Here is a 24,140-nt window from a genome sequence, read left to right as displayed (position 1 = left end):
TTTGCCGAGTGTATTTTTCTAGCACTCGGCAAACACGGTCTTTGCCGAGTGCCCGATAAAATACACTCGGCAAAGCCTCCGGCACTCGGCAAATTGCCGGTTTCCGGTAGTGCATCCTATGTAGTGTATTTCTTTTTTGTCACAACAATCTATTAAGCCAAAAGTATGCACAACCTCAAGCAATCAGGACCGGGTAAACATTGTTCACCCTGGACCTTCCACACTCCTCACTGTCATCGATTAAACCCTGGCGCAAAGTTTGATTTAATTTTAACATCCCAAGTGTGACATCCATAAGTCTATAGAGATTTGTATATTTGCTTTATCAACAACAAATTGCCAGCAAAGGAAGTGGCACTTTCAAGGTGTCAATCATCATTCATGTGGTGAAGATGGAGACTTTTCTGACTTTTGAGGTCCTTATGAAATGCTACATTGATGAAAGGTCTCGATGTCACTTTCCTCTCTAATCAGACAGTTATAGGACCACCCTCCTAATAATTTCTCACGCAACTTAGGCCCTGTTTGGATACAAGTTTTTTAGTTTTGGAAAAATACTACAGTTTTCAAAATAATTTGGTTTTGGAAAACAATGATGCGATTGGATGCAACAAATCCTAGCTTTATTTTTTGAATCTATTGTATTACAACACTAACATGTTTTTGGAAATTAAAAAAACTCCATGCTGGGTTGTTTTCTAAGCCGCGGTGTTTCATACCTCCGGTTTCTAAAGCAACACTATCATGATATCTGTTTCTGTATTTTGTGGAAAAACAATTACTGTATACGTAGCCTGCCATATACAGATACATATACTAGTTCTATATATAGTGCCCAACGTACAATCCCTCAACTGCAGTTTGATGCATTGTAGTCCTTTTTCCTAACAACAATCTGTTTAGCCAAATTACACAGCATCAAGCAACTAGGACTGGGTAAGCATTATGCCCTTGTGGAACAATTTTTCCACAGCCCTCACTATAATCAATTAATCCCTGTCCTGTAGTTTGATTTAAAATTCCTAGTCTGACCTTTTTTTCTCCAAGCCATGGTTTTTTCACACCTCTGGTTTCTAAAGCTACAATTTCTGGCGTTCAGTGTCTTTTGAAACTATGACATCCAAAGGGGCCCTCTTTATGTTTTGACCACTTGATTCATGCTCGCCAACTATGTTGGAATACATAATTTCTTCAAATAATCCTTCTACCCCTGTGAAGACCATTTCTTCCATATACACCTTGCTATCGGACCCATAAATGTCGATGTTGTGTCTACGACCTATCATTGCGGGAATGGCCCCTTCATGTTAATGACCTGTCTACCTCTTTTTGGTACCAAATTATCAGGAATTTCTATAAGAACCCCTCTATGTTTGTGAACTGTGTGCCTCTTTTTGTTTCTCCCACGGCTTGGCCACTCTATTATCTTCTAAAGTTCTCACCATATTTTACTCCACAGTTCAAATATAACATCCAGAATATCTCTCTTTGTACCCAGGAAAACTGTCCACAGTTTTCATGCAATTTGGTAGAGGTAGATTCTTGCATCCGACTTACTTAATCTTTGCTTCATATCCATGTTCACATATCTAATCTCTTATGCAAACTGCTATATATATTTTTTCTTACCAGGGAAGGAGTGCTACAGAAGCTTGAATCCCAATGGCGGAGATGGTCAGTTCTGTGGTTATCCAGGAGTCATTTAGCCAAATATTATCTGGCCTTGTTAAAAAATATGAGGACAGAGAGGAAACAAATGGAATCAGAAACATAGAGAGGCTAGAGATGGCACACATCAGGCTGGAAGCTGCTCTTGAGACGTCTAATAAATGGCAGATCACTGATACATCCGTGTTGCGTTGGCAAAAGAAGCTGAAGCGTGCTGCACAAGAGTGTGATGAGAAACTGCACAAATGTAAGCAGAGAATTCTCGAAGAAGAACGTATGGAACAGGAGGTAAGGAATTCCTCCATTCCTAAACGGATTGGACATGCTACCAAGTCATTTGTTTTCTCCATCTTTAACCGCAACAACGACGAGTTGAACCCATCTGTCGTTAAACGATTTGAGTGGTATGCAGATGGTGCTAGTGAGTTCCTGAGATTCATTGAGCTTGGCGGCACACCACTATGTCACATCATGCCCTTTGGCTCCCTTATCAATAATCTTTTTGCAGGCAAGCAACTTCACCATAAAATTGTTCATGGAAGCCAACAACCTTTGTGTCAACTATGGTTGATCCCCCATAGTACTGCAGAGCAAGGAACAGAGGTTGACATAATATTTATCAAGAAAGATGGTACAACAGAGGGAAATATCTTCTTTAGTATGATAGTGCAGCTTTCAGAGAGTACAGACATAGTTGGGATTGCAGTTAGGAGTTTGCAGTTGTTTGCCCCTCATGTCAAATTTATAGTTGAAAATATTACCAGCGAACTTACTCAACTACCTACTCAAGACCTCTCATGGACGCCATTTGCTTATTCAAACCACAGGGAACATTTGAACAATCTTCACAACATTGGATCTCAATGGTTTCGCCCGAAACCATTATGTTGCAAGCAGCAGCAACACCATGAGGTTCCACATTTTAGCAACCTAAACATGGCAGGATTATCAGATGTTTCATTAGAACCAGTAGTTGAATTTCATTTGCAGTGGCAAGTCTCACATTCAGTTTACAGCAAGCGAAAGACCTCACTGTCTGAAGGCACAATGTCTCTGCAAAATTCTCCATATCTGAAAGCTGGAATTGCTTTTGCACCCCATGGCTCTTCTGAAGACATGCTACCACTGAATAAAAGTTCTGAAACAGTAGAGATAGTTGGTGGTCAGCAACATGTCTTGCATACGGACATCTCCTTGGAGCAATTGGAAGAGATTATGCTAGCAAAGGCCATAGATTACTTCTGCCACAATGATGAAGCGTCCGTATACCAAATGATTTGGAGGTCTAAACATGGGGCTGCACGGATTCATGTTGAGAAGCCAAGCATAAGCACACGGAGAACAAGCATGAGAGCACGGAGAACTTTTGGGGGGCCTACAAATAGAAAGCTGCTTCGAGGACAGGATCAGAAGATTGGGATTGGGGACTTTCTAGGTGTGATCGCTCACTTCAGCAACTTATGGGGTGCCCATGTGCCCATCCATCTGAAAAGTTCTCAAATGGACTGGTTGCGGAAAGAAAAGGAAACTCAGTTACCAGAAAGAAAAGCAAAACCTGTGAGAAACATATAAGCATAGATATCCTCAAGGTAGAGTCTTAGTGTTAAATGCTCCAAATGCAAAAGCAAGAGGAGCGAAGCTATGAATAACATAAAGAATCTTAATTTTACATTCCAGTAGTCTTTATTGTTTATGTATTTGTAAGGAAGTAATGAAGTATGTATGTTCTACATCAGGAACTTATTCAACTATGTCTTAGTTTAGTTGTCTTACTGTCTCTTATATTGATATTGTTTGTATGTCATCAGCTGAGATATGCTGGGAATTACTCAATTACATTGGAATCAAGATGGAGTGGATTTAGTGGAAGGAGAAAATATATAGTTAACTCTGTGCACTGCATCTGTGTTTCTTTATTGCTATGTCTGTCTTTCCTTTCCTTTTGTTTTTGTTGTCTAGTTTCCTTTTTCTTTGTTGGTTGTGCATGCTGCAATTGTTATGCTTTGAGGCTCCCTTCCCCTTCTACCATAATAATGTATACTGCACTACATAACCAATTTTAGGAGACCAAAACTACCATCTCTAGAGTTCACTAGAGACTTCATGCCCAACAACTGCCTTTGTATATCTATTTATAGAGGCGGATGGGTAAACACGAATGCCCCAAAAATCGGCCCATTCTCTGAGGTGGACTTCCTTACCCCACCGTCACTTTAAATATGAGAAATCCACAACCTGGTCATCCCAGTCGCGTTAAACCTAGGCTAGGGTTCCACCAATGGCACCCCTACTCTGTTCTCTCTTCCATTTCTATTTGTCTTCATCAAAGCCAGCGGTGACCCACCTCCGACCCTCTCCTTCCTCACTCATTTCACTCCTTCACCTTGCACACCCCCTTCCCTTCTGTCTTAGCATCGAGCCATGTGGACTGGGTAAACATGATTTATCCTTGTCCAAACCTTCCACACCCCTCATTATCAACAATTCATCCCTGGCCTGTAGCTTGATTTCATTTTAATATGCCTAGCCTAGCCTAGTCCGATTAGCACATGCCATAAGTTTACTACAGAGACTAGTATATTTGCTTTATCAACAACAAATGGCCAGCAAAGGAAGTGGCACTTTCAAGATGTAATCTTTCATGTTGTGAAGATGGAGACTTTTCTGACTTCTGAGTTCCTTGTGAAATGCTACTTTGATGAAAGGAGTACCCTATGATACTTGTTGTGGATATGGAGGGAAACACATGGAGGAAAATTGATGGGCCTAGTGGTCTTCAACACTCCATGCATCAAGCTCAGGGTCACTTGTGTGTATGTACTATTGGTGGTCCCAATGATTCCAAGCTTTCAATCTAGATCCTTGAAGACTATGGTACTAATAATTAGACATTGAAGCATACTGTCACCACACGGATCCTATTTGGAAGGATTAATATTAGATTTGGTTTCCTAGATTTTGTTGACGAGGACATAGTGATTATAGTTCACACAGAGTGGATATGGAGGAAAACACATGGAGGAAAATTAATGGGCCTAGTGGTCTTCAACACTCCATGCATCAAGCTCAGGGTCACTTGTGTGTATGTACTATTGGCGGTCCCAATGATTCCAAGCTTTCAATCTAGATCCTTGAAGACTATGGTACTGATAATTAGACATTGAAGCATACTGTCGCCTTGTTGGGCGGCACCACCGCCGCCCATGTGTCCGCTTCGCCATTGCATCCACATTGCCATCCCCTGTGCATCATCGACTGTGTTGCACAATCTCCATTGCGCCATCTGTCTACACAAGGTCTTTGTCCTGCTAATTGGATCTTCATCATCGAGCTGCCGCTACCCGCACCAGTGTTGTGCCCTGCTCGTTGTCCGCCCCCTCGTGTCGTTGCTGAGCCTTGCTCGATGACACATTTGCTACAGCACTTCATCTAGCACAGCCACATCATTAGTGTCACCATCTTGTCCCTCAGACGCTGATGCATGGTTGGGGCCCTCTACCTTGCACTCCCGATATTGGCAACACCGACGCGTTCTTTCATCCCCGACACGTTGCTAGGTCTAGCAAACCCAGACTGCTTCGACATCGGTATCAACCCTCTTATTCCCACCCCGTCCGCCTAATTTGTGTCCTCGCCTTTCTTCTACGTTCATGACGGCCCTGACTGCATCGACTTCGGCATCGCCTCCTCCCACAACGACGACTGCCTCAGCACGTCTCTGTCATCCCCTTGTGCACCTATAGCTCCATCGACATGGCAACCTGACCACAACTACATCGACCTCGGCCATCTCCAGCACGGCTTCTTCGACCACGGCTTTTGTGCCCTCACGCTGGGTTATCTCGACATCGGCACAAAGGGCTACCGCCTTGCATGAGGACTCATTGGCTTCTTCTCCAGCCACAGCATATGCAACGCATCGACTGCTATGACTGTGGTAGGATGTTAGCTTGTCAGCTTCTTTTCTAGTTTCACTGTCTGCAGTGCTCTCGCTATGACTATGGGGGGAGGTTAGAGTAAATAGAATAGAGCCACATTGTCTATACACGTAGGGTGTTAGTCCTATGTACCATATATAATAAGCCCATGAGGCCCAATACAATATATCCAATTATCCCACCAATTCTATTCCCCTTCACTAACAATATGAAATTGATGGTGGGGGAGCACGACTATATCTTGAGCTATATATGTAATGACTCTGAGTACCATCTTGGTACAAAGGTTATAGCGTTATTTTAAATAAAGCTTCCCTTTTGTGCCCAACATTTAATCCTTATCTGCAGTTTCATGCGTCAGATGTGGTGTAGTTCTTTTTTGTAACAACAATCTATTAAGCCAAAATTACGCATAGCATCAAGCCATGTGGACCGGGTAAACATTATTGATCCTTGTCCAGACCTTTCACACCCGTCACTATCAACAATTAATCCCTTGCCTGCAGTTTGATTTAATTTTAATATCCCTAGGCTGACCTAGTCCGATTAGCACATTCCATAAGTTTACCACGGAGATCGACTAGTACATTTTCTTTATCAACAACAAATTGCCAGCAAAGGAAGTGGCACTTTCAAGGTGTAATCTTTGATGTGGTGAAGATGGAGACTTTTCTGACTTGTGAGTTCCTTGTGAAAACGCTACTTTGAGGAAAGAAGTCCATGCCACTTTTCTAACCAGCTGGAGTTCAGTATCAAGATTAGTGTATTCCTTTTATTGAAAAGCATGTACGGCTTCTTCTTACCGTCATGCACATCCTATTTTCTTCTTGAAACTAAAACCCCTAGCCATAGCCTACTTTGTCCAATACTCTCCTGAGTCCTTGTAGATTCGATATATTTGATACACTCACAATCATGTATTTTTGCTACTGTGAGTTTTCAGAACGTATAACCAAAAAAAGTTATGGTGGATTGAGAAGAACCTGGAAGTTCCCTCATATATTTACCAATAATGGCCATTTTCGTTTATGAGGACACATATATTTTGTAGAAAGGTACTACAATGCACGGAAAATAAGGATCCAAATATACTGTTAAGTATTTCTGTTTGCTAAATATACTAGGAATAGGCCCCCACTTTTCTCTCGCCCCAGACCACCATAATGCCAGGGCCGGCCCTGGTCACTTTGCTCTATAATCTTACAGTTATAGGATCACCCTCCGAATAATAATTTCTAACACAACTTAAGGCCCTATTTGGATATAAATTTATTTAGTTTTGGAAAAACAATACAGTTTTTCAAAATAATTTGGTTTTGAAAAACAATAAGGTTCTTGGATTCAACAAATCTTAAACTTAATGTTTCGAAACTATGGTATTAAAAAAATAATGTGTTTTTGAAATTTTAAAAACTCAATCCTAACCAGGGGTGTTTTTCTAAGCTGTGGTTTTTCACACCTTTGGTTTCTAAACCGGCAGTGATTAGAAATTTCACTGCTGGTTCGTGACACGAGCTGGAAGTGTCCAGTTGAGCCAACACTGCCGGTTCTTTGCACGAACTGGCAATGTTCTCTCGACAAGCAATGTTGGTTCTTGGTACAAGCCGGCAGTGTACTCTTGACCAACACTGCCGGTTTGTGGCTCAAGCGGGTAGTGTTCTCTTGACCAACATTATCGTGATATCAGTTCTTGTATTTGTGGAAAAACAATCACCGTATATGTAGGCTATCATATACAGATACACATATTTTGTGAAAAATAATCACCATATACGTAGGCTACCATATATAGATACATATACCAGTTCCTATATATAGTGCCCACCATTCAATCCCTCGTCTGCAGTTTGATGAATCAGATGTAGTGTAGTCCATTTTCCTAACAACAATCTGTTTAGCCAAATTACACCGCATCAAGCAACTACGACTAGGTAAGCATTATTCCCTTGCGGAGAAAAGTTTCTCCACAACCCTCACTATTATCAATTAATCCCTGGCCTACAGTTTGATTTAACATCCCTAGTTTGAAACTTTCTCCAAGCCATGGCTTTTCACACCTCTGGTTCCAAAGCTACACATTCCAGCTATCAGTGTCTTTTGATACTGACATCCAACGAGGCCCTTTTCATGTATTCACCACTTGATTCATGCTTACCACTTAATACGTCAAATACCCCAGACAGAAGACCATTTCTTCCACACCCGTTGCTATCAGACCCTTGAATGTTTTTCATCTGCCTACCTATCATTGTGGGAATGGCCCCTTCACATTTTTATTGAAGATAATTCAGGGGGACAAAAAGACCCCATCTGAATAATTTTCCACAGATACTGGAGAGGCCGGGAATGGAGGGGGCAGACACCTATTACAGGAATGGCCTATGAAGGTCAGAGAAGTACATGACAAGTGGGAGAGAAGGATTACAACATTAACAAAAACAACAAGGTTCAACTACCGGCACAGCCTATTAATCGGAGCGAGTGTAAGCATTACTTCCTGAGCTATGTCAGCACCAAAGGCAGACTCTAAAGAACTCTAAACCACATGCAGTTCTAAGGTATTGAGTCGGATCCGACAGACGATAGCCAGGAAGTTATAAGGCATTGAGTCAGAGCCAATAGGCAGCAGCCATGAGTTGCATCGCCTAAGAAAGCATCTAGGGTCTAACCGACGCCCACCTACACCATTTGGGGGAAGGAAGCCTCAAAGGGGGTGGATCGTCAGGCGGAGAATGTGGAGATATAGAGGAGGCGATCAAGGTCCCCATAACCCAACATATGATGAGGTGAAGTACTCAAGTGAGCTAGAGAACAATAGAGCATGACATTGATGGTGTGCACCTAGCAGCAAGCAGTGTGTGCAAAACCCAAGGGGTAGGAGGGTAGTCGCACCAATAACATGATGGGGTGGGAGAGCAACCAGAGAGAGCACAAGGTCGCCCCAGGCACAGACAGAAGCAGACATTTTTGTATCGATGCTTCCAAGAAGGGAAGTGACGTCCACGGATGCCACCATCGATGACTGGAGCACCAGGCTTGTAAGGGCTTTCACCCCTAGACCTGCCTAGCTGATGTAGCAAGCTCGGAATGGCTTTCGCGATGGCAGGAGCTGAAATCTACAATGATGCCTCTAGGGAGGGATATGCTGCCATATGCGCTATCGTCGCTGGCCTAGTGTAACCAGGTAGGGTTTCTACCTAGGTTCCACACGCCTATGGAAGCCCACACTAGAGCGTGACCTGATAAGACGAACTTGCTATCGATGAGAAGGTGCCCGCAACCACTTCGGCTAGCCATGGCCAGACCAGACCGCCCGACAGCTAGTGCCCTAGCGCGAAAATGAATTGACCAAAGGACTCAAGCTGCAGTGGCCGACGCGCAGCGTGAAGACTTTGGAGTAGTTGTGGAAGCCGGTGTCCATGCCCAAATCGCATCCAGCCCTTCCCCCAGCGTAAACTAGACCTTGCCGGCCCCAAAGGAGACCTAGGTGGTGCCGTGGCCTAGTGGCTAGGACGAAGATGAAGATGGGCAGCACAATTGTCGTGCTGGCCCCCTCCACGCCTCCTAAACACGATGCAGTGGCAAGGGGCCTTTGAACACTCCAGCCGTCCAGACCTGAGCCTGCCACCGTCCCATTGCTATGGCCAAGCCTGCATGCCCTCCATAGGCTGCCTTGCTGGTGGGGTGAGGCCGCCTACCGCCGACTGGCTCACCCACCGCGTCCATCGGCCACCACGTCCATCGCTTGCCGCGCGCTGGACCACCGAGCAGGTAGATTCGGGACTGTCATCGTCAGATCCGGGGCCAGGGGCATGGATCTGGCAAGTCTCCAGCCCTCGTGCTCACCGCCGCCATCCTTGCCGTCGTTGTGCTTGACTTGACATGGGAAAAGGAGGAGAGGAGATAAGGAAGGAGGTGGAAAGTGCTACAGAGGGAGGCCTTGTTGGGCACCACCGCATGGAGCCGCTGCGGTGGCCGGATAACAAGCGTGGTGGGACGAACTGGCGATGGTGGCTAGGTCGCCCCTGAGTCACCCTGTCCAGACGACACGGGGGGATGGCCCCTTCACATTAGTGACCTTTGTACCTGTTTTTGCTGCCAATTTATTGGGTATTTCTTCCACAACCCCTCTATGTTTGTGAAAAGAATTGCTCCAATACTCCTTTTTCTAAAAATGGTACAGATCTCAAAAGCAGCTCATCTGATTAAATATTTTTTCTTAATTTTTTTTTGGGTCTCGCATGGGCTGGTCCATCCAACCCAGCCATCGTCCAGCCTTGACCCAAAGCTAAAGTAGCTCTCCCGGGACACTTTTTGTTCGGTGCCGTTCCCTTTTTCTTCGGTGTTGTTCCATTAACTCGTTGAAGGAGACGGCAAGTTCCAAGCCTTCGGTTCAGCTCCGGTCTGAGTCGTCCGTGCCATCATAGTCTCGTGGAGGCCATTGTCAAGCCCGGCGGCGGAGCGCAACACAAACTGGATCATGACCAAAATCAATATGAATTTTTTTAGAGGATTACATGCTTTCAATGATGCCTTCAAGCTTCAATGCCTTGTCTATATGATTTGTTGGCGAAAATATAATCTCCTCAATCAATTTCATTTGAAATATGCGTAGCCGGTGGACTTCCATGTTCCATCACATGAAACGGAACGGCGCCACCAGACCTTCTGTCCTGGAACCGAATGGAACCCCCGTCGTGGAGGGGATGGAGGTGGTAACGGGATTGATAGGAGGGAACCGGAAGTGTTGCGGTTGGCTCCAATTATCCTCTACTGCTGGTCGATCCACAGGCTGCCGCTGCTCGGGATTGCCCGACAGCCGACGCCATCTCCTTCAACAAGTTAATAGAACGACGCCATACAAAGGGGATCTGGGGTAGCTTGCTTGGCAAGATCAGTGCTGGACTCAGTCTGGTTTGGACGGGCCGGGTTGGGCCACGCTGGACCCAAGAGGAAAACAATTTGGAACAAATAATTAATTGGATTGGTTGCTTTGAGATATGTGCATTTTTTTTAAAAAGAGGAGTATTGGAGCAGTTCTCATTTGTGAATTGTGTCACCATTTTTTTCTCCCACGTCTTGGGCCACTCTATCATCATCTTATCAAATTCTCACCATATTTTACTCCATAGTTCAAATATAACATCCAGAATATATCTCTCTGTACCCAGGAAAGCTGTCCACAGTTTTCATGCAATTTGGTTGAGGTGGATTTTTGCATCCACTTAGTTAATCTTTCCTTCATATCCAAGTCCACATTTTATTATAAATAAAACTGCACAAATGCAAGCATAACTTTATTATAAATAAAGCTTCCCTAAAAAAACGTTTTGTTCCCCCAACATTTAATCCTTTACCTGCAGTTTGATGCATCCTATGTAGTGTATTTCTTTTTTGTCACAACAATCTATTAAGCCAAAACTACGCACAACCTCAAGCAATCAGGACCGGGTAAACATTGTTCACCCTGGACCTTCCACACTCCTCACTGTCATCGATTAAACCCTGGCGCAAAGTTTGATTTAATTTTAACATCCCAAGTGTGACATCCATAAGTCTATAGAGATTTGTATATTTGCTTTATCAACAACAAATTGCCAGCAAAGGAAGTGGCACTTTCAAGGTGTCAATCATCATTCATGTGGTGAAGATGGAGACTTTTCTGACTTTTGAGGTCCTTATGAAATGCTGCATTGATGAAAGGTGTCGGTGTTTCGAACAAGCACCGACTAGTAAATTTATAATTGATGCGCGTTAGGCCCGGATGGTGCGCTATAGGACACAAGGTTTATACTGGTTTGGGCTGAATGTCCCTACGTCCAGTCTGTGCTGCTCGTGTTATTAGCACCGAAAAAGGTTCATAGTAGGGGGTAGAAACGGTCGAGAGAGGGACTGGTCCTAGGTCTTTGATGGAGTGGTCGAAAGGGTGCCAAGAGCCTGGTGGCGGCCTGGCTGTGTGCGTGATGTGTCGAACCGAGTTCTCTATGAGTTCGTCTATGTGTGAGTTGTCCGTCAAAAGTCGGTCCCTCTAGTGGGGAGCCCTGCCCTCCCCTTTATAGACCAAGGGGGGAGCAGGGGTTACAGATGGGAGAAAGAGGAAAATACCAAGAGTATAGAAGGTCCTTCGAAGGATTCGGGTCTCCCTTTTTTCCCGCGCCTGCCCTGCATAACATGGCACACCGTGTTAGGAGTGGCGTGGTTGTTGATCTTCGTAGGCCATGCCCTGGCCTCATTTAGCAAGTGGGTGCGTCCCGTCCCGCCCTCGCGGGCGGCATGTCGGACAGGGTTGTCGATCTCTGACCCCGTGGGGAGCGGATGGCGCGGTGACTGCTGGTTTCTGGCTATAGAGGACGGGAGTCCCTCCTTGGAGCATAGCGGTTGTCGTATGTCCGTGTCGGGTTCTTTGCCCGGAGGCTGAAGGCGGCGCCTACAACTCTGTAGGGCGAAGAGCACGTGCCTGTAGCACTATTCAGGCTCTGCCATGCCTAGAAGGGTCTAAGCGCCCGTCCCATCACGCCCTGACGGTACTTTCCTGCAGGGGCGTAGGGCTTGGTCCTCGATGCCGCGGTTGACACGAACATCTTGTCTTACCCTATGCCTATCATCATGAGGGAGCGGGGTGCGGTTGTCAAGCGAGGCAGAGCTAGCCTTTGGACATCGGGCGAGGTGAGGTCCATCCTCGAACGTCGGGCGAGGCAGATCCTAGCTTTTATTCGTTGGGCGAGGTCAAGCCCAGCCCTCGGGGGTCGGGCAAGGCGGAGCCGTCCTCTAGCCGTCGGGTGAGGCGGAGCTGGCCCACGGGCGTCGGGCAAGGCAGAGTTTATACCTCAGGGGTCGGGCGAGGCAGAGTCTAGCCCCTAGCCCTCGGGCGAGGCGGAGCCGTCCTCCAGCCGCCGGGTGAGGCGGAGCTGGCCCACGGGCATCGGGCGAGGCGGAACCAAACTCCCGTCGTTCGGGCAAGAAGCGCAGTAGTGCTCTTGTCCATTCGGGAGTTTTTAATGTTCGATGGTTATTAGTTCCACCCCCTTGGGTACCCCGGTATTAGGTCTCCGACAGTAGCCCCTGAGCCCCTGGGTGATTTGGACAGAATCGCCCGGGGGGTGTTTTGATTTTGTTGGAGTCAATTCGCCAAAGGGTGCGCGCGAGCGCACCTGCTGGGTGTAGCCCCTGAGCCCCTGGGTGATTCGAGTAGAATTGCCTAGGGGTAGTATCGGAGTTAATTCGCTAGAGGGTGCGCGTGAGCGCACCCGGTGGGTGTAGCCCCCAAGCCCCCGGGTGATTCGAGTAGAATCGCCCGGGGGTAGTATCGGACCCTCCGTGGGTAAGGCCGTAAGACTTGGTTTTTCATCAACTAGATATTTTTAAGGGAATCGTGGTATTCCGTTCATGGGGATTTTATTCAGGGCCGGCCTAGCAAGGGCTTGACTGCGGATCGAGGCCCTGGTGATGCTTGCGTCCTTGAGTCATTGTCGTTTGTGGGCCCATCCCCCGTTGGGACGGCCCTTGGGCTCCGGGGCCCTAGGTGGGCCAAAGAGAAAAGCTTTGTGACCCGTGCCCCTTGGTGGGAAGAGAGTCCTGGTCTGCTTGGGGAAGGAGAACCGCCTGGAGCAATTTTTGTGGGAAGGGATAAGGATCGTGTGCGCGTGTCCCGTGATGTGACGCGGTGGTGTGTCGTGGCGGGTTAGGAGATCGAGGTGGACTGTTGCCCTTCTCACATCCGTCGCCCCTATAAAACCATGGGGTTCACCCCTAGGGTTCTGTACTTTACCTCCTTGCCCTCGCATTCTCAACCTCCACCGCCAATCGCCTGAGCTTCTCGCACCTGTACTGCTCTCGCCGTCAAACTTGTTGCTGCCTTCTTCCCCGTGCTACTCCTGCCGTCGTAATGGACCCGAGGTACAAATCCAACATCTCCCCTTAGCACCTGGAGGGCCTCGTCCACCAAGGCCTCCTTTGCTCGTTGACGGCCGCAGCGGAGTGGCGGCTGCCCGGTGAAGAGGACGAGACGCAGCCACCTGAAGGGTACATCGTGTCTTTCACTCACTTCCACGAGCGGGGATTCACCATGGCCGCCCATTAGTTTTTCCGGGGACTGCTAGACTACTATTAGGTGGAGCTGCAGCACCTTACCCCCAATGGGATCCAGCACATTACGGTGTTCGTCGCCCTATGCGAGGGGTTCTTGGGGATCAGTCCCCACTTTGACCTGTGGCAGTATCTCTTCGCCGTCAATCTTGTGAAGAGGCGGGTCGGGAAGCAAGATCTGCACACGTCGGTGGGGTGCGCCAGCGTCCACCTCTGCAACAACCGGGCGGGGGCATACCTGCTAATGCATCTATCCACCTCCAACAAGGGGTGGCATTCGGAATGGTTCTATGTCAAGAATGATGACGCCGCCCCCTTGCTAGTTTTCACTGGGCGCTAGATCGTGGAGACCCTAGAGTCATGGGGGTGGGGTGTCCTAGGCAAGGAAAAGAAGCAACTCAATGGCCTTCTTGCTGCCCTCTGAACTCTGAAGGATAGGGGTGTGAAGGGATCAGGGATTATCGGCGCTTACCATGTGAGGATGGTCGCGCCGCTGATGGCGCGCACTCCCCCTGTATTAGATGGTGCCCGGAGCGTCGTTCGAAGGAACGGTGCTCATCGACGAAGCGCTCCCTCCCTCCAAAGTGGCGCAGCGCATCAAGGAGGCGATGGAGCCTACGAAGGACTCTGTCAGCGCCATCCTTGACTTCATGTATCTAGTGCTGGGGCATCCCCTAATGCGGCCGGAACCGGGGTTTGTTGATTTCGTAAGTTTTCTTTCCCTTTGCTCCTCTTTTCACTTGAGTTTCTGACCCCCTAATGCTAACCTCGGGATAGCGGGACCAGCTGGGGGGACTGTTTTTCAAGGATATCCTGGCTCTGCTGCTGAAGGACCCAACCCAGGCGGCAGCGAACCGCGCCGTGGCCGGTTGGGACAAGAAGACAAGGGAGCTCACGAAGAAAAAGGCGATACGGAAGCAGCAAGCTCGAGATCGAGGAGAGGAGACAAGTAGTGAAGATGATGATGATGACGACGAGTCTAATGAGGCAGCACCTAGTGTGGATTGGGGTGACCTGGAGGATGAGGACTCGCTGTCCATGCAGGGACCCTTCCTGTTCCACGTGGAGGGAAGCGAGTCCGCGAGGACGGTGGAGCTAGGCCTTCCCCTGGATCCGGTGGGAGCCGGTGGAGCCGCTGTCACCGTCGGGGTGCCGGCAGGGGATCAGTGGATGGGAGGGGATAGATCCACGGCCGCCCCCGAGGTGCTGATGGAGGGGGCGGCTCCGATGCCGTGCCCCATGAGCTGATGGAGGGGGGCGGTCCTGTCACCGCGCCCCATGAGCCGACAGAGGAGGGCGACCCTGTTGTCACGCCCCACGAGCTGATGGAGGGGAGCAGCCCTGTTGCCGCGCCTCATGAGCCAATGGGGGAGGGTGGCTTTGTTGCCGCACCCCATGAGCCAATGGAGGGAAGCGGCCCTATCGCCGCACCCTCGGAGACAAGGGAGATGAGCCCCCCTGCCTCAGAGCAGGGGGTAGGCTTGAAGCGGTCCCGCCCACATGAGTTGGAGCAGGGGTCCGGGGGTTTGTCCCCAAAACGTATGCACCGCCCAAAAGTGACATAGTATGTCACCGATTCCCCTCCTTTTCCCCTTTTTTATTTTTCTGTTCAGATTTTATGCCTTTTTCCCTTTTGGAGATTCTTGCGACGGGGCCACCCTCTGGGGCCGGCGCCCAAAAAGAGCCTTGCCCTTCAGGCGGGACGGATGGTGCCGCCCGATGTCGCCCCTGTTTCGGGCAGGAGTGGTGCTGATGTTGCGGCCTCGTTGGCTGGTCTGGCGGCGCCCGTGGTGGCGCCCATGCCCTTGGTGGTTGCCGAGTAGGTGGCCGCGACCACGCCAAGCTAGGAGCAGCCGAACGCAGCCACGGTGGCATCCGAGGGGGTGGCGCAATCCGTGCCCCCGATGGCCCAAGTGACGGCGGCTAACGTGGGCCGGGTGGAGTCAGACACAGCCGCGGTGGTGTCTGATGGAGCAGTGCAGTCTGTGCTGTCGGAGGCCCAGACGGAGGTGGTCGTCACCGCGACAAGCCTGGCGGGGTCAGATACTGCCATGGTGGCATCCGAGGGGGTGGCACAATCCACACCACCGGTGGTCCAGGCCGCGGCGCCTGGGGCAGGCCGGATGGAGGAGGACATGGCCGGAGGGTCTCCGGGCATCATGGCAGTGGTGGAGAGGACCCACAAAAGGTCATCCCAGGCCCTATTGTTGGGGGGCAGCCGCTCCCCCGTGTGGGGCAAGCCGCCGCTCCAGTGGATGGCTGCTCAGGTCCCAACGTCGGTTCTTTTCTAGCTCGATGATGCTTCTGAGAGCATGGAGCGGGAGAATCCTGACATCGGGTTTTTGGCTGTGATGGACGCCTTGAGCCAAGCCAGTGGTGCCCTGCGCGAGATCCTCATTACTTCTGGCTAGGTACCCGCTTAATCTCCTCTCTTCATGTGTTTTTGTGTTTTCGTATTTCTGATACCGGTCTTCTTTTCAGTGTATCGTTGCTCGTAGCCAGAATAAATCTCAGTTCCTCCATGAGCAAAAGGTGGAGTGGGATCGCCTCACCGAGGAGGCCTGGCTACGAGGAGATGTGGGCACGCAGCTTGCTACCACCCAGCAGCGGGAGGCCAAGGCGCGTCGGGATGCAGAGGAGTTCCATGGGATGTTCGAGGACCTATCGTCAAGGGTGAAGGTGGATGAGGAGGCGACCACCAGGCTTCAAAAGGAGCGGGATGAGCTGCTACAGAAGTCACCCTGGGCGTTTTTCACCGAAAACTGAACACCGAACCGAACCGAACCAAAAAGTCGGTAGTTCGATTTTTCGGTTCGATTTCGGTTTCTAGTTCCGTGAAGTTCGGTGTTCGGTTTCGGCTTTGGTTTCTATGTCGTAACGAACCGAAATACCGAGAAACTGCTGGGCACTGAGCGAAGTGCCAGAGTGAGCGCTGAGCCACTGTCCGCTAAGTGCTGAGCGATGAGCGCTAGCCCACCAGGACGCCAGCCCACCAGGCACCGGCCCACCACCCACGGCCGCATGCCCGCACCAACACCCGCACCACAGCACCACTCTTGCTCTTAACCCTAACCTTGCGCTCTTCCCTGGTCCCCCCCACGCCATACGCCCATACCCACACGAGGTCGAGACCTGAGCGGGAACGGCAAGCCACTTGCCCACTCCAAACCCTAGCCTCTACCCTGCGGTGCGGAGCGGGCGAGCCAGCGAGCATCGGAGGAAACAAGTGGGGGCATGGCGAAGTGGCTGCTGCTAGCGCCGGAGGGGGTGAGTGGGGGCATGGCGTGGTGGCTGCTGCGAGCGCCAGATGGGACAAGCTACGTGGCGAGCGGCAGCAGCTGCGACTCTGCGAGCGACGCGGCGGCGGGATCTATGGCAGGAGCAGCAATGGCGGTGGGATCTGCAAGCAGGAGGAGCCAACGATGGCTGGATCTATGAGCAGGAGCAGCAACGGCGGTGGGATCTACGGCAGGAGCAGCAACGGCGGCGAGATCTGTGAGCAGGAGGAGCCAATGGCGGTGGGATCTGCGAGCAGAGGAGCGGTGGAGGGATCCTATGCTTCTCGCTCTCCCTCTTCTCTATTCTAGTGAGATCAATCGGTTTAAACCGAAAACCAAACCAATGAAACCGAAACCGAAGTTGTCGGTTTCTTGTTTTCTACCAAACCGATCGGGTGCTAGTTTCTGGAAACCGAAATTGTTGGAAACCGAAGAAACCAAACCGATGTGTCAGTTAAAACCGATTGCCTAGGCTGATACAGAAGGATGCCGTGGCTAGTGAGTAGGCCGGTGAGCTCCTGGTGGAGCTGGAGATAGAGCGGGACCTCAAGCTGAATGCTGAGGAGAGGTCCGCGGCGTTACAGCAGAGGGTGGACGGGGACACTGAGGTGATCGCCCAACTGCATGAGGAGCGGGATGAGCTATGCTGGACCGAGGAAAGACTTCGCTTGGAGCACGATATAGCCTGTGAGGATCACGACCGGGCCATCTAGGAGCGCGATGAGGTGCGTCGGGTGGCTGACTCCCTCCAGGTGGATCTTGGAGTTGCGGTGAACTGAAGGTTGGAGACCAAGAGTGTCACTGCCAGGCTGGAGAAGGAGCTCGCCAAAGTGTGAGGGATCCTTCAGACCCAGAGTGACGAGCATGACCTTCTGCATGTCACTATCGGGGTGGTCATCAATGCCCTGAGGGTGACACAGCCGGCGGAAACCAGCTCGCTCGCGGTTCGTGCCGCGGGTATCACGGCGCGGGTGGGCCAACTTGAGGAGGACGCCTTTCGCGCCGGGATCACCCAAGCCTTCACTGTCGCCCATTCCCATTATGATCAGGAGATCAACCTGGAGGTGATGAGCCAAGGTTTTGCCCCTGTCTATAAAGACGCTGAGCTAGACGAGATGGAGAAGGCATTGACTCCCCTTGCGCGAAACCTGGCAGACAGGCTGAAAGAAGAGGTTCTCCCTTCACAAAAGTAGTTAGTTGAATTAGTTTGATAAACATTTATTCGTAATATGTGAACAAGTGTCAGTACTTTCATGTCCTGGAAACGGGTTCGTGGATTTGTTTCGTAATTTTGTTTCGTTTCGTTTGATCGATATAAAAAGATTTACGCGATCGACCATTCCGTTTGTTAAGACCGTAGGGCCCGAGGTGTTTAGGAGAAATTTTGATTGTGCTGGTGAGAAAAATTATCGTAGCTGTCTGGGCATGGGCTTTTTGCGGTCTTACCAATCTGTTCCCCCAAGCCTTGCCGTTAGTCTTGATGCGAGGAAGAGGCCTGATGTAGTGACCTTTTCAAAAAAAGAAAGGAGGTACCTATACCTTTTTCAGCCCCCGAGTGAGATCCGACCCCTTGCGGTTACTGGGGTCAGATGTTACTAGAGATCGGAGCGAGGGAAATGAACTTACGTTTGTATTCGCTTGTACCCCTTACTTTGGATTTTGGCGATCGTTGTGTGGCTGCGCGTTTGTTTTTTTCCGCTAGCTCAGCCTTCCCCGAGCCCCCGCGCGTGGTGGGGTTTTGACCGAGGGCTGGCCTGTTTCGTAACGTTTATCCCATCCATAATTCTTCACAATTTGGAGGGATTAGGGCGGTGTCATTTGCCTCATTGGCTCGAATGACATGCTTGATGAGCTCGCTAACGGGGGTGTTCGGGCGGAATTCGATCCCATTGCTTTGCGACGGAGTCGGCAAAGCCCTTAGGTGGCATTCTGTTGCTCCCTGCCCCGCCTTCCAATAGATTCCCCCTCAATGGGGTTTCTATGGGCTCTGCTAGGGGCTGGTTTGAACTAGAAGGTTGAGATGACCCTATCCGTCTCAATGAGGGTTGGGCAAAGGCCGCTGAGGCTCATCATCGTTTTTCTCCCCTGGCTCTTGTTCGACGCGAGACGGCCTCGGACCTTTTGTGGGTCAGCCTTTGAACCTCGGTCTTTCGATCTCGGATCGAGCGGCCCAAGCCCCAGAGCCCTGTTAGGGTCTGATAGGGGTCGGCCGTGTTTCGCGTGTTACCCCATCCTCAGTTTTCGCAACTAGAGGGGCTGAGTTGACGACACTTGCCTCGACGGCTCGAGTGCCGCGCTCAATGAGCTCGCTAACGGGTACGTTCGTGTGGAATCTGGGTCTATCATTTGCTGACGGGGTCGGTAGAGCCCTCAGGTGGCACTCCACTACTTCTTAACTTGCCTCCTGACAGATGCCCGAACCGTTCGATAGGCTCAGGTGGCCCGCTGGCCTCTCCTCGGTGGAGACTCTATGGGTTTGGCTCAGGGTTAGAATCGAACGAGAAATGGTTGAGATGTCCCTGTCCGCTTCTGAGCGGGGTCAGGCAGGGCCGCTGGGGCTCATCTTAGTTATTTCTCCCTGGCTCTGTTTGACGCAAGGCGGCCTCAAGCCCTTGGCGGGCTAGCCTTCAAATCTCAATCATTTGTCATTTCATATCGAACAAGGCGACTGCCACTTCGTGACGCGACACGAAGCGTTCGGGATGCAGAAACTGCATGAGTTTAATGTACGATTTAATTTGAAACGGAAGCAGGATTACCTTGGTGATATGAGCGATGGGAAGCTCCTACCAGATGTGTCCGTGCGGGGTTCGGGCCCTGATGTTTGCACGAGGTTGGAGTAACCTGCATAAGGATCGCTATTCTTTGTTTTTGTCTCTCGGTGGTGATTCGAGCCGCTTGATTGATTTAGTCGACCTGACAGCTTCCCCTCGAAGGGGGTCTACAGGGGGACCCCTCCAAGCCCTTCTCAGGAAGGTGGGAGCCAAGGCTTGCGGTGCGGGGAATTGTGAGTTTGATGTATGCTGGTGAACAAAAAACACCGTAGCCGTCGAGGCCTAGGGTCTGGCGGTTCGTCCAGTTGTATTCAAAGTTTTATACCCACACACCGCACTTTTGGTTTTTAAACGTAAGGAGGGGTCAGGCGAAGAGGGTGTCTAAACGAATAGACACCCTCGGCAGCCCCCGAGCAATGTCTGTGCCCTCGCTGTTGCTAGGGTCGGTAGCTCGGTGAAGAATTTATCACCTAAAGTAAGTAGACATAGGTACTTATCTTCTCAGTGGTCGTCTATTCATTGTTTTACCTGGGCCGCCCGATAGGCCTAGGAGGCCCATTGGGCTCTCCCTGGATGGAGGTTCCGTTGTTGGGTCATTCCACGATCCTTCCTAGGGAAGCAGAGAGTCACCTGCATGCGGGCCTGCCCTGGTTCTCACGCCCGGGATGCATTAGTGGCAGGTCATGCCCAAGCAACGTCCTATTTGACCTGGCGATGTCTTGTCGACCAGAGCGCGTCCCGCCAGATCCGTCATGTCCCCTCAGCTTTCTGTCAGCATTGATTTTGTATTTGCATTGAATGGGGGAAGGCAGAGAGTTTTTTGTCCCAACCTTTCGCCTTTCCTCAGCTGCTGAGCCCCTTCTTTAAATAGGGGGGAGGGGAATTCTCATCCCACTTCCTTGCTAGCCTCTATGCCACCACTTCTTCTCCTTCCTTTCCATCGAATGCAGCGGTTCCTAAGTAGGAGAGGGTAATGCCAGGGAGAGAAGAACTCATAGATCCGCTCGTGAATCTGGGGCATGATGTCGAGCTGGAGGTCATCCAACGTAGATGAGATGGTGCGGGTCGCCTTTGCTAAGAAGGGGTCACTGTCATCGAAGGAGGAGGGGCGCTGGAGGGTGCTAAGCATCATTGGCCTTGCCATCGTTCGTTGCGGCCTTCCTTCGGCGGCAGGCACCCCCCGTTTAGACGCCGTTGTCGGGGTTGCGGCTGATGATGATGGCATAGTCCCCGGATGCCCCAGTGGAGGTGCCGTTGTCACGGTTGTGGCTGATGATGATGGCGTAGTCCTCGGACGCCCCAGCGGAGGTGCCATTGTTAGGGTTGTGGCTGATGATGATGGCGTAGTCCCCAAATGCCCTGGCAGAGGGGTACCACAGTCGCCGGCATTGTGCTCGACATTGCAGATGACGGCGCCTTCGAGGATCCTACGGAGCGGCGGGACGTCGCCGATGGAGAGCGTGGTGCGGTGGCCACAGTAGACGAACTGGCCCGTGTACATGCCAGAACGTTGTCGATGGAGAGCGTGGCATGGCGGCCGCAGTAGATGAACTAGCCCGTGTACATCCCAGGACGTTGCCGATGGAGAGCGTTGTGCGGCGGCCACAGTAGTACTTGTAGTAAAGCTAGGCAGAGACTGTAATTGAATAAGTTTGTGGGGGAGCCCCCAAGTAAATAGTCTTTTGAATTTAAGAGTACATTAGTCCTTTTCGTGATGAAATCACTTTGTAAGTGGTGAATTTGTGCAAAGAATGAACAAATTTTCATCTTTTGTTACGGCAAATAGCTTTTCAGCTTCCTCTTTTTGTAGAAGAGGTTTCGGTGCCCTCTAACCCTTCCCATGGTTCAAGTTGTAAGAAACTAGGAGTGCGGGCGAATTAATTCTGATCACGCTGGTGAGCAAAGAGGTCGTAGCCGCTAGGGCGTGGGTCTCCCGCAGTCCTACCAGGTGTACTCAGAATTTGTTCCCAAAATCTTAGTCCGTAGGACTTTGTTATGAGAAGAACGGAAGACTTAGAGAGTGTTTGCAAAGATTAACACAGGAAGTGTTTGCAAGATAAACATACTTGTATCATTTGTATCAGCCCTCGAGTGAGTTTTGACCCCTCGCAATTTGCAGGGGTCGGATGTCACTAAAGATCGAGGATTTGTAAAGACAAAAACTGATAAGGAAAAAGTATGCGTTTATTTAAGGGTAAAAATGACATAGCTGTTCGATGTTCCAGGCATTGGTGAAGACCTTGTCGTCGATGGTTTTCAACTTGTAGGCACCTTAACGGAGTACTTCCATGATGATGTACGGCCCTTCCCATGGTGGAGAGAGCTTGTGGCGGTCCTTGTTGTTTTGTACGAGGCGGAGAACAAGGTCCCCGATGTTGAAGGCTCGGTCCCGCACCAATCGGCTATGGTACCATCATAGCGCCTGCTGGTACTTGGCTGAACAGAGGAGGGCAATGTCGTGGGCTTCGTCTAGTTGGTCCATGGCGTCTTGGCGGGATGCCTTGGCTCCCCGCTCATCGTATGCTCTGATTCTTGGTGCTCTGTCGTCAAGGTCTGTCTGGAGGATAGCCTCAGCCACGTAGATCATGAAGAAAGGAGTGTAGCCGATGGCCCGGCTAGGAGTTGTTCTCAGGCTCCAGAGTACTGTGGGGAGCTCGGCGACCCAGCGTGCGCCGAACTTGTTCAACCGGTTGAAGATCCTGGGCTTGAGGCCCTATAGGAGCATGTCATTTGCATGCTCGACCTGCCCATTCGTCTAGGGGTGTGTGACGGATGCCCAATCGATCCGGATGTGTTGTTTATCATAGAATTGAATGAATTTCCTGCCAGTGAACTACGTGCCATTGTCTGTGATGATGGAGTTTGGTACTCCAAAACGATGGATGATGTCGAGGAAGAACAACATAGCCTGCTCGGATTTGATCATGGAGATCGGCCGAGCTTCGATCCATTTCGTAAACTTGTCTATGGTGACAAGTAGGTGGGTGAAGCCCCCGGGTGCCTTTTTGAATGGCCCAACTAGGTCGAACCCCCAGACTACGAAGGGCCATGTGATGGGAATCATCTAGAGTGCCTAGGCCAGGAGGTGAGTTTGCCGAGCGTAGTACTGACACCCTTCGTAGGTGCATATGATTTGCTCGGTGTCGGCTACTGCAGTGGGCTAGTAGAAGCCCCATCGGAATGTGTTTCCAACCATGGATGTCGCTCAGGAGAAGTCTTCCCTGTTCGCTGGGGATACAGAGCTGTAGGATCCTGGTGTGGCTTCATTTGTAGAGTTCGCCCTCTACAAGAACGAAGGACTTGGCACGACATGCGAGCCGTCGAGCTTCCATCTTGTCCGTTGGTAGTGTGTCGCGGAGGAGGTAGTCGAGGTAAAGCATTCTCCAGTCGTTCAGAGGGTCAGGCTCTGCTGCTGGATCCTCTTCAAGCTCCATGACCTCAGGGTCGGACGGAGCAGTCGACGGGTCGGCCCTCGGGGCCAGATCAGGTGGGCCATCGTCGGCCCGTTCTGACCCCTCGTAGCGCACCGAGGGCTTGTGTTGATCACTGGCAAAGACACCAGTTGGTACTGGCTCTTGGCTGGATGCTGCTTTCATGAGTGCATCGGCCGCTTCATTGAGGCGCCTTGGGATGTGATTGAGTTTGAGGCCGTCGAATCTGTCCTCTAGCCGTCAGACTTTTCGGCAGTATGCCACCATCTTGGCATCGTGGTAGGTCGACTCCTTCATGACTTGGTTGACGACCAGCTGGGAGTCACCCCTGATGTCGAGACGTCAGATGCCCAACTCGATGGCGATTCATAGGCCGTTGATGAGCGCTTCGTATTCGACGACATTATTTGATGAGGGGAAATGGAGCCGAACCATGTACCTCATGCAGACCTCGAGGGGTGATATGAAGACCAGCCTCATGCCAGCCCCTTTTTTCATAAGTGACCCGTCGAAGTACATCGTCCAGTACTCCTGATCGACGACTGCCGGTGGCATCTGGACCTCGGTCCATTCTACGATGAAGTCAGCCAACACCTGGGGCTTGATTGCCGTTTGGGGTGCATACGCGATGCCTTGATCCATCAGCTCGAGTGCCCATTTTGCGGTTCAACCCATGGCATCCTGGCTATGGATGACCTCACCGAGGGGGAACGATGTCATGATTGTCACGGTGTGTGACTCGAAATAGTGGCGTAACTTCCTCTTGGTGATGAGTACGGCGTATAGGAGTTTCTGGATTTGGGAGTAGCAGGTTTTGGAGTCGGACAGTACCTTGCTGATGAAGTACACGGGGCACTGCACCTTGAAGGCGTGTCCCTCTTCTTCCCGCTGTACTACTAGGGCGGTGCTAACCACTTGCGTGGTGGCCACTATGTATAGTAGGTGGGATTCTCCATTGCTTGGAGG

General features: G+C 50.5%; 1 protein-coding gene across 2 annotated transcripts; it reads left to right on the top strand.

The window, feature by feature from the left end:
• Positions 1-1,287: 1,287 nt before the first annotated feature.
• LOC136551233 (uncharacterized) lies at positions 1,288-3,403 on the top strand. 2 transcript variants are annotated; one of them, XM_066542808.1, is made up of 2 exons: positions 1,288-1,534; positions 1,638-3,403. In XM_066542808.1, exon 2 carries the CDS (start codon positions 1,663-1,665, stop codon positions 3,238-3,240), a length of 1,578 nt encoding a protein of 525 aa, XP_066398905.1. In that variant the 5' UTR covers positions 1,288-1,534; positions 1,638-1,662; the 3' UTR covers positions 3,241-3,403. The 2 variants fall into 2 exon arrangements, with proteins under 2 accessions (XP_066398905.1, XP_066398904.1); XM_066542807.1 differs by having other exon boundaries at positions 1,291-1,534; positions 1,633-3,403.
• The last annotated feature ends 20,737 nt before the right edge of the window (positions 3,404-24,140 follow it).

Source organism: Miscanthus floridulus, chromosome 4, assembly GCF_019320115.1.
Source record: "Miscanthus floridulus cultivar M001 chromosome 4, ASM1932011v1, whole genome shotgun sequence".
NCBI lineage: Eukaryota > Viridiplantae > Streptophyta > Magnoliopsida > Poales > Poaceae > Miscanthus > Miscanthus floridulus.
This window is presented reverse-complemented; position numbering and strand designations above follow the sequence as displayed.